Below are 11,387 nucleotides of genomic sequence, written 5' to 3'. Positions count from 1 at the left end.
GTGCTGTCAGTTTGGTAATTCTACAGAATAGTTCCGCACGGACTGCAAGGAACGTAACCGCGAATACGACATCCGCTAGGGATTGGTGCGTCCAATGTCCAATGCATTTCGCCGTGTTTAGTACTGGGCCCCAGGGGTTAATTACAGTCGTCCGAATTTACTTAAAATTCTTGTTCAAGAGGTAAAACTGGATAGAAAACCGCAACTGCCATAGTCTAGGCCGCCGCGGAAAAGTACTGTAGATCTACCGTCAGTTTCACTTATATCCATCAAAATTGTTCCCATTTTCGTCAAAATTGGTTCATTGAAACTCGTCGTTGACGAATTCGGTTAGCGTGTATTTCTTTATGTTATGATTATGAAGCCGGAATACACTATGGCGGGCTCGTTTACATACTGACAACAATAACAAAATCTGGAAAATACTTCCTTCGATGCTACCAACAAACAACACACGCACTTATGTACAATGCATCAGAATAATACATGGCGATTGAAAAAGAAACCCACAAAATCACTTTGTAACTTGTTACACAAGCTTCACCAAAACTACAGGAAAACAATCACTCATCTTACATATCTAAAATTTTCTAAAGTTTGAACCTTCCGCCTTTCAGTTCATTTTATTTTTGACCGAGATAGAGTCATGGCATTACCTTTGACATTCATCGCTTTGTATACAGTGGCGTCATTTCCTTGTAGGGGGGTGGGCAAAGTTTTAGAACTTGTAATATAGGTGGGGTGGCGAGAGAAGCCAGCCCACACCACTAAGGGTAGTTGGAGCGCAGTAGGGACCTTCAAGAAATTTTTGAGAAATTCGTCCGCATTTTGAAGCCATATAAGAGCTGTATTGAGTCCATTGGAGTGAATTTCACTGTTGCAGAGGGGCAGACCAAGTCTTGGGGGGAGGCAATAAATGTCATGTGGGGAGCAAGTGTCCCCGTCCAGGGACCCCCAAATGACGTTCCTGTTTGTATGGCAGATACTTTCTATTTGAGAGACATTACTTGATACTCCGACGTTGGGTATCAAGTAATGTTTCTCAAACAGTAAACCATGAAATTAATTATAAGGTTCAATCCATTGAAAAGTTATATTTAACCATTTTCTGGCGGTTCGATAAGGCGTTTTGGATAAAATAACCTTCACAAGGTTGTTTTGCTTTGTAAGTAAATACATTTTCCTCGATCAAGTTCCCCCGTAGACTGCATGTTTTTAAAGCCACTAAAGAAACTGAATTCTACTATAACTTGAGATCTTGAACTCTGTAACTTGAGGAGGTCTGATAAATGCCCTACCCGTTGTTGTTTGTTTGTATGGTGCTTTTACGTAGCATGGAACCAGTGGTTATTCAGCAACGGGACCAACGGTTTTACGTGACTTCCGAACCACGTTAATAGTGAACTTTTATCACCAGAAATATACATCTCTCACTCTTCAATGGAATGGACGAGAATCGAACCCGCAACCACCGAGGTGGAACGAACGCAAACACCATATCAACCACGCCTTGGGACACCTTTCAAGTGACGCATATCTTTGCACGAGATTTTTGCCTGATGTGGATGAACAGGAAAAATGGAAAAGGAAAGTTTAAGTAAAAAAACTGTGGGAAAGAGGGACTGTTGGTTGTACTACTGGCAAAGAGAGTATCAACAAATAGTTGTTTGAAAATAACGGAGATATTAAAAACACTCGCGTTTTAACCGATGGGAAGAAAAAGTCCTCCTTCGTCATTATTAGAAATTATTGTTTGTTTTTATGGTGTTTTTACGTTGAATGAAACCAGTGGTTATGTGACTTCCGAACCACGTCGACAGTGAACTTCTATCACCAGATATTCACATCTCTAACACCTTAATGGAATGTCCAAGAATCAAACTCGCGGCCACCGAGGTGGCAGGTCAAGACCATACCGATCACATCACTGACGCGCTCGAACCCTATGAGTATACTGCCTCGATCGATATATGGGAAATACTCACTGAAAGGGAGATGAAGATCGGAAATTGTTGACATTTCAAAGACAGATTCAAGAGAAAGAAAGACGGCTACGACATGGGACTGATAGACATGTTTGACAAACAGTTACGTCAGTGGCGTGATCGGTACGGTCTTGGCCTGCCACCTCGGTGGCCGCGAGTCCGATTCTCGGATATTCCACTGAGGGGTGAGAGATGTGTATTCCTGGCGATAGAAGTTCACTCTCGACGTGGATCGGAGTTGATGTTTTATTTATTCCTTCATTACCTAAACTGAGTTGTAAAACTTGATAAAACAATAATTACACTTCCAGATGTAAATATCTGTCTTAATTTGATCTATGCAACAAAATAAAGCATATTTTTCAACTTAATATTAATTCACCACACATTTGCCTTTACTATATTCGATGTCATTAATCAATAATTTCTAATATTTTCACATAATCATATTTGACAAAGCTCTTGCTTGTATGATCTCCGAACAATCAGTTCAAATGTTCATAAAATCTGGCGTTGCAACGAATATGGTCATAGACGCTTTTTCATTGCAACTTATCACAAAAACAATCACCCAATGATTTTAGAAAAGTAGACATTTATTTAGTAAGTTTGCAACTATTTTGTGCGAAGCCTTTGCATTTACATATGAAGAATACACTATAATCTGATGAGACAATCTGGCATTGAGTGATATTATAGATACTATGGTCATCGATGGGTCCACAACTTGTTTAGCTAGCTCTCGAAGCTTGGTTGAGACATCTTCAGCTGCCGATAGATGGCGTAGAAAAAGTCGTCCGCATAAGTTTGCGCTCTTTTCATGTATTCGTTGAACATCGCCTTTGGAACTGCCTCTGGTATGGTCCTCATCTTCTTTTGCGTTGACATGCCCAGCAACTATAACCAAGGACAAAAAGGTTAAGTACATCTTAGTTTTACCAGAGCACTGAGGAGCTGATTGACAGCTCTCCTAGGCCTAGCTGGCCAGAAGGATTAGATATTTTTACGTAGCTACGAACCAATTGGTCACCTAGCAACGGGACCTACAGCTTATTGTCTGAGAAATTAATTTCTATTACCAGAAATACATTCCTCTGATTCCATGTTGGCCGCGCCGAGAATCGAACTTCGGACCACCGGATTGGTGGCCGAGAGCGAAAACCACCCGTCCAATGAGGAACCATAACCAAGGACAAAGAAAACGATTATTGACAATGAAAGAGTACTATGCATGCCGTTTCTAATGGCCCAAGACCTGCTACACTCAAAGGAGGGAGAAGCAATTACCTACATTTTTTTTTACCCCGAAAGAAATATTAGACATCTCGTTAGTATGTCCTTGAGAATGATTTTGCTTATATTACTGTTTGTTAGTATGTCCCTGGGTATGACGTCACTTACATCACTGTTTAAGGCAATTAAAAAATCATGCGTTTACGAATACTAATGACCACATAAACACGCCCTAGAGTATAATAATGACGGTACTGGGGATGGGCACAGTTTTCCGTGTCGAAAATGATGACAATGGTTGCAGGTCCACAATGATATAGCATGTGAGTATATGGTCTTTAAAGGATATTAAAAGCTTTCGAACCTTGTATTAGGTTCGAAAGCTTTTAATATCCATTGAAGACCATATACTCACATGCTACATTATTGTGGCCCTGCAGCCAATGACGGTATTATGATAATTGTGGAAGTTTTACTGCATAAGGGGCTCATCCACGATTCTGCAGTTGAGAGCGTGAATGTGGCAGTGACTACTGTAATGTTTTGTTTCTGGACCACTGCTGCTAGGGGAAATGGCTTAATGGTGGTATGACAATAATATCGATAACTTATAAAATCATCAGAGAACTGATCTAATTCAATGAATAGCTTTAAATTGAAATGTCAGCAATCTTGTCTAAATATGATAAATAATGTGTAACTGAATCACGAAAGTTTGGAACGTGATAAATGCACAAATAAAGGTAAAAGCCACGAAGGAAAGTGAAACACTGAAGTAGCTACATGACCTTTCGACTCAATGTCCTTCCTTGTCCTCTCAGTTTCTCATTTATGTCAGTCAGTCTGCTAAGTAAAGGACGTTGAGTCGAAAGATCTTGCAGATACTCCAGTGTTTCACTTTCCTTCGTGGATTATATCTTTATTAATAAATAATGTAATTCCACCCCACCTTCACAGAAGATGTAATTAATAAGAAACTTCTCGACTATAAAACCGAAAGTTCTTTGTAAACTTTTTATCCGTCTCTTAACGCTGTAGGAAATTCAAGTTGAAATGAACCATTATTTTCCTTTTCAAACTCATACGTGCAGCGAAGGGATATCATGAATTCATACAAATAGACTTTGAAATATCTACACATTGGCTCACATTGATCTTTGCCCTGTTCTTGTTATTGATGTAGTGATTTATTTTATCTTTCATTCCCTTTCAAAATCCACAAGACAGGTATGAGGGGTATGAGGACCTCTTCTATATAAGGATTTTAGTACCATTTTCAAAACAATCAACACATTAAAGTCTCAGGAGTGTAACAATGGCATTCCACGGTTTTCGTTTATAAACGTTACTCTGGCACTGAGAAAGAAAAAACTCTGTTAAGTTCCAAAGAATATTGCTCACTTATTTACACAAAAATGGCAGCTCGTTTCATGCTATGTAAACCTGTACTATACAGGCTGTCCCCGGGGTTACAGCAGGGGCATCCGTACCGGCAGGGCGCCGTAAGCCGAAAATCACCTTAACTTGAATCATTATTATTATAATGGGAATAAATAGCAACAGTGCTGTAAGTCTCCAGGTTACAGGACTGTAAAGCAGGTTAACAGCGCCATGAGGCAAGCGCCTTAAGTCCGGAACGACTTAATCTGAACCTGCTGTAGCCCAGGACTGCCTGTATTTCCAACCAGGAATTCTCTTACAAATGCAGTGTAGCACATTAGCAACCCTGCTTCTCTACGTGGATACTTAGCTGGGATCTGCTTTTCGTTGCATCAGTTAACGAACTCCATACTGAATGTTTCTTGTCTTGATATGCAAACTAAGCAGTGTTACGTCATCATTTGCATATAAACAGTGAATATGAAAAACAGTATTCATACAAATACAGTATATCACTGCTTATATTTAGACTTAGCAGAAGTGAACAAGCTATGGAAAACAAATATTCACACAAATACAAATATACATACTTGACACGGAACACCTCAACGTGAATATACGTAGCAGGCGTGGAACCAATTCTTCTTACAGGTACAATAAACCTCTGCTTTCTTATGCACAATAAACATGAACCCCAATACTTGTATTTGAAAGAATAGTAGATGTGTTGTCTTACCTGTACCATTGAGGCCCTCTCCAGGTAATACAGCATTTCAAAGGCCATGGAAACAGTTGGAGCCACAGCTATCACACCGTGGTTTGCCAGCATCAGAACATCCTTATCACCTGTAATACAGTTGGTTTATAAAGAGATGAATAGACGAGAGCTTGCGGCTCAGTAACAACAGCAGAAATTTACGTGTTTTGAAATAACAGTAGCAGCAACAGATTTTGGTTTCTTTCTAAGCAGAATAACTTGCAAGCAATAGAATACGTATAACAGAATATATAATTTAAGCCAAACGTTTGTTTGTTTGTATGGTGTTTTTACGTTGCATGGAACCAGTGGTTATTCAGCAACGGGACCAACGGCTTTACGTGACTTCCGAACCACGTCGAGATTCGTGAACTTCTATTACCAGAAATATACACATCTCTCACTTTAAGCCAAAAGGCCAAGCGCTGGGACCTATGGGGTCATTCAGCACTGAAACGGAAACCAATAGTAAAAAGGTTTGAATGGTTTTCTAGGAGGAAAACCTCAAAGCAGTTGCACTATGAATCAATAGTTAAGAGAGGGGAGAAGATGGAAGAAAGAGAATATGAACGGAGGTACAGTAAAAGAAATGAAAGGAGTCTCAGCTAGGGACTTCAAGTGATGCCTACGGTGCACCGAATGAGGTGCGCTCATGGCACTAACCCCCTTACGAAGAGTTGCAAGGCATGAAAACGAAAAGTTCAACAAAGTCTGCAGTCAGTTCGTCATGTCCTGGGACGCATTTTCACGTTCTGGGACTTGACCTTGAATTATGATGATTGTAACAGTGAGGGAAAACATTGCGGACAGAAAAATTCCAAAGCGTGTCTGTAAAGGGTAAGGAACAATCAAACCAATTAAAAAAAAACTAATTACGGAAACAACCATTTTCCTTCTAGCAATATGATAATAAGCTTGAATCAATCTTCTATTAAGAAACGCTTTTAGTGACTACTTTATTTCAATGTCTAAGAAATCAGTGCTGGTTGTAGTCGCTGACCATTGTTTATGGAATGGCATATTACGAAAAAAATAAATTAATCATTGCTTGAGATCTGTAAAAAAAAAAAAAAAAAAAAAAAAAAAAAAAAAAAAAAAAAAAAAAAGATGAAGATGAAGAAGAAAAAAACACACAGGAACAGTAAGAAATGAGAAATACGTGTTTTTGTAATGTAGTTTCCCTTAAAAAAGGCAGTCAATTCTTCACCATTTCTTCTTACCTAAAATCTTGGCCATTCTTTCTCCCTCCTCAAAGGCATAGGCAACTCCACTGTAAGTAGTATCGTAAGCAATTCGATTCCAAAACCTGAGGGAATTCTGATGGACCAATTCCATTTTGAAGTCGTCTTGTAAGCTCGCTGTAGAAAAAAAAATAATCTATACTTAAATCCATATTCTTCTATGTACAAGAACACTCGTGTATAACTGAATCACGAAATTTTGGAACGTGATAAATGCACAAATAAAGGTATAAGCCACGAATTAAAGTGAAACGCCGGAGTAGCTGAAACTGACTATGGACAAGAACGCTCGTCCATAGTCAGTCTCATTTCGTAAAGTAATTTCCCCGTGCATATTGATTTAATGAATCATTTCCTCACCGGGAGAGCAAAGTTGATTATTTTAAGGAAAGGAAGAAGAAAATGTTATATAAAACAAGACATAAATAATTTTTATGAAAATTATTCTGGAAAGGTAAAAACGGCTGTAGAATAATTGAACTTTACAATCTAGAGCCACAATCATCCCCTTACCTAATGTGGTGGCATAAGGCTGGTGCGTATGCATAACCACCCTGATGTCTGGCCTCGATTTGTGGATGGAGATGTGGATGCAGGAAGCCGTGGTCTCTGGAGCCCCAGTTCCTTCGACTGTTTGACCAGTCATGTCTAGGCCTACCAGGTTGCTGGCCGTCACCTGAGAAAGGAGGTCTAGGTTAGAGATCACTTATTGAGAAAGAGTATCTTATCAGTTTCACTTTCTGGTAAGATTTACGTCGCTGTGGACCTCCCGTCTTTAGATTCAATCTCTCTCTCTCTCTCTCTGCCACCAAAGGGGCCATAGACTCGAAATTCAGGCTTCCAAAGAATATTAAGGTGTTCATTAGAAAGAAGAGAAGGTACTAAGGGAAATACCGAAAGGTCTCACTTATTAAAAAATACAAATAATAATAAATTAGTAAATTAATAAACAGACAAAAATGAATTAAAATTTAAGAAGAATGGCATTCGGGTAATAATAATGCTTGGTTAGAGCACAACAAGTTCCTCGTTGGACGAGTGGGCCACGTGCTCGCTTACCGATTTGGTAGTCCGAGTTTGCTTCCCAAGCTCTGTCAACGTAGAATCAGAGGAATTTATTTCTGGCGATTAGAAATTCATTTCTCGGTATAATGTGGTTCGGATCCCACAACAAGCTGTAGGTCCCGTTGCTAAGTAACCAATAGGTTCCTATTATAGCCACGTAATTATATCTAATCCTTCGGGCCAGCCCTAGGAGAGCTATTAATCAGCTCAGTGGTCTGGTTAAACTAAGATGTACTTGACTTAGAACGCAACGAATAACTGTTTAGAAAAAGCGATAAAAGGCGCGAAACCAGAAGGAAGAAGTTCTATAGTACTAGGCGAAATATAATAAAATAGAATATACGGTTCCTTTGGCCTCACCTCGTTCCAGTGCAATCCCTGATTGAAGACTAACATGATCTCGCCGTTACCATCGGCCTTTGGGGCAATGGCGCTCAGATGGTTCGAAACTCCCTCGTTTAAGCCCAGCAAGTCCAGACCTCTGTAAGCGGCAGCCAGCTCCAGCCTAGCTGCTCTGTAATAATTAGTAGAAAAAAATAAATTCTTTGTTTTGATGGCATTTTGTTTCTATGGTGTTTTTACGCTGCATGAAACCAGTATGGTTATTCAGCAACGGGACCAACGGCTTTACGTGACTTCCGAACCACGACGAGAGTGAACTTCTATCACCACAAATGATGGTATTGGCACGAATAAGGTCATTTCTTTCGAATCCTTGTGCTGCATCAAATAGTTCTCTCTCTCTCTCTCTCTCTCTCTCTCTCTCTCTCTCTCTCTTTCTAATATATATATATATATATATATATATATATATATATATATATATATAACATACAGCACTATTTTAACGTTGCAACCATATATATTTCGATATATGCTCGAAATATATGAAACGTTAAAAAATAGTGCTTTAAGGGCCTCGTATCTCCATATACTGTTGTATTACAGTAAAAGACATTTATATATATATATTCATGTGTGTATATATATATATATATATATATATATATATATATATATATATATATATATATATATATATTTCAAAATATGACGCAATAACTATACTATTCCCTATTCTCAAGAATGATAGCCAGAATCATAGGCTATCGGCCTACTAAGGAATTTAAGAGTAATCTCCCGTGTAAGACTAGAACCATAAGAGAGGTATTCCTTCCTTGCCTGTTTTGACCAACTGGACCATCTGGCACTGAGTAGGGTTTGGGGTAACTGGAAGTGAACGTCCTCGAGAGGGTTCTGCCATGACGAAGAGCCACCCTGGACCACATCTCCTGTTCTGCAATATGCGTGGAAGGAATAAATAGCTGACTGACAGAATTGTGTCCAAGCGTGTTTAAACTTTCCTTTTTAATACCCACATAGCCTAACAGCATCCAGTTCACTTATAATGATTTTTTTCAAATCTTTTTCAATACCACATAGCCTAACAGCATCCAGTTCACATATCATGATTTTTTTTTTCTAAATACACCAGCTACGGGTCTGGTAACCCTAATATAGATCTTACCACAGGAAGAATAAATCTAAGTTAATGGGTTACTCACACTGAAAAAAAAATTAATAAATAAACCATAAGACCATTCTTAAAGATAACGACGATCACTGCAAATACTTAGTTATTAATGGGACGTTTTTCTTAACGGATCATACCCAGAAAGAAGAAATTTAAGTTAATAGGTTACTCACATTGAAAAAGTTAATAAATAAACCATAAGAACATTCTTATACATAACGGTGATAACAGCAAATACTTAGTTATTAATGGGACGTTTTTCTTAAAGGATCTTACCTAGAAAGACTAAATTTAAGTTAATGGGTTGCTCACATTAAAAAAAAAATCAAGTAAATACTTAGTTATTAATGGGACGTTTTTCTTAAAGGATATTTTCACATGAATAGATGGGAACGGTTGTGTTGTGTAGTCCAAAGGGTTGACTCCAACCTTACTTGATTGATAACTGATAAGGCGTCAGTTACTTACTCAGCATAAGTGGTTTAGATTAGCTAGAAGAATGTAACGAAAAGTCTCAAGGGTATCTCATTGTAGTACACGATACTGTTCCACAGCACGTTTACACCGAGGTGCTTACTCATGCGACAACTTGTTTTGCTACTCAAATCCTGTACTTGTCAACATTTCGATAGTTTACAATTTGCCCGCTGGCGTGAAAAAATATATACTATATGACATGAGGAAGAGACTGTGCTGGCATAAGACCAGCTTAATCTTAGACAACAGACACTGAGACTCATATACTAAGGTTAGGTGAACGCAAACTCATCCTTTGAGTGGAGATATTAATACACCGTTGCTGCCACTGGACGAGAATACGAAAGCAGTGAATCATTTTTAGGATTATATGATTCTCTGATACTATGGCTTTAGGTCTTTGGGGATGGTTTACATTTATAAGTTCGTTTAAACGATGGAGATGTTTATTACTGAGCAGGAGTTTTATACAAGAGAGTAATCATGCGGTAAAAGATATTCAACTGCTAACAGTTGCTTGCAGAAAGGAGGAATAATCACTTCTGTACAGCGCAAGGTCAAAGAGAATTATACTGTTAACTTTATAAACAAATAGTTCACAAGCATCAGCCAACGTCATCATATAGTGAGAATAGGAAAACGCTATGAGCAGGGCTATAATACATATGACATGGTTACTATAGCATACAGTACCATTTCCTCGCCCTCATCACCAAACCCTGGTGGTAGGCTACTACTCCTTTAGCACGTCCACCTTGCTTAATATAGTGTCCTCCACACGATTTGTTAATTGTTAAATCTACTTACAATCTGTTAACATGCATAGCTGGAACAACGTTAGCATCACTGCATACGAGAATAACGATAAGCAAGACCTACCTGACCGAATAAACGAGCGTTTGTCAATTTCTTGAACGTGATGCTCAGCTGTGTTAGCCGGTCTTTTAATGTCCGACTGTCACTAAACTAAAGTGGTTCTTACGGCTGGCAACGATGCGTATGATCGTGTTGCCATGTTATGATTTTATCGCTTTGCGTTCTCACACAGCGCAAGCACAAATTTCTTTCTTTCTCTCGGGATTCTTTATTCGTAGCACGTAGGGAAAAAAAAACAGACATGCTTACGTGCGTGTACACACATTATGTGTGTGTGTGTGTGTAGTGTGTGAGAGAGAGAGAGAGAGAGAGAGAGCTGAGGGAGAGAAATGTCTGAGTTGAGAAAAGAATAGAAGTAGCATGAATTTGAATCCCTGATCATTTTTGCTGCGGATTTACTATTTATTTGCTTCTTCATAACTTATTCGCTTTTGGTATAATTTTCCCAGCAGATTTTTTTGTCTATTTTCCACATATGACGTTGTGCATGGTAGTAGGTATACCATGAACAACAATGAAAAATCTCACAATTGCTGAAGTTAAGAGAAAGACAGGACTCAGGGTTAGCGGACGAATAAAATGTATCCAAAAGAATCAAGTTTACTTAGCCTCTCTCCAACGATATAGCGCCCATTATTTTCATTCATATGATTATCATTATTATATGAAAAACATTGCTATTGTTGGCATTTCATCAGCCAACGTTAGCCTTGAGAAACTGCATGAGACAAATGTATAACTGAAAGTTTCATATGTACTAGCTAAACCACTATCCATCGACGCTGGGAAATCTTGTCAGCATCGGCTGTTAAATGCTTTATTAAATCAATAACTCGCAA

The 11,387-nt window shown here is 38.6% G+C and overlaps 1 protein-coding gene across 2 annotated transcripts; it reads right to left on the bottom strand.

The window, feature by feature from the left end:
• Positions 1-2,545: 2,545 nt before the first annotated feature.
• Positions 2,546-10,680, bottom strand: LOC135217416 (putative aldolase class 2 protein CC_1201). Of its 2 annotated transcripts, none has more exons than XM_064253259.1 (7): positions 10,552-10,680; positions 8,844-8,958; positions 8,022-8,175; positions 7,110-7,272; positions 6,576-6,713; positions 5,335-5,444; positions 2,546-2,882 (listed from the first exon to the last, which is right to left on the bottom strand). In XM_064253259.1, the coding sequence occupies exons 2-7, from the start codon at positions 8,948-8,950 to the stop codon at positions 2,721-2,723; spliced, it is 834 nt and encodes a 277-aa protein (XP_064109329.1). In that variant the 5' UTR covers positions 8,951-8,958; positions 10,552-10,680; the 3' UTR covers positions 2,546-2,720. The 2 variants fall into 2 exon arrangements, with proteins under 2 accessions (XP_064109329.1, XP_064109330.1); XM_064253260.1 differs by having other exon boundaries at positions 8,844-8,953; positions 10,552-10,657.
• Between the last annotated feature and the right edge of the window lie 707 nt (positions 10,681-11,387).

This window comes from Macrobrachium nipponense, chromosome 7 (assembly GCF_015104395.2).
Source record: "Macrobrachium nipponense isolate FS-2020 chromosome 7, ASM1510439v2, whole genome shotgun sequence".
Lineage (NCBI taxonomy): Eukaryota > Metazoa > Arthropoda > Malacostraca > Decapoda > Palaemonidae > Macrobrachium > Macrobrachium nipponense.
This window is presented reverse-complemented; position numbering and strand designations above follow the sequence as displayed.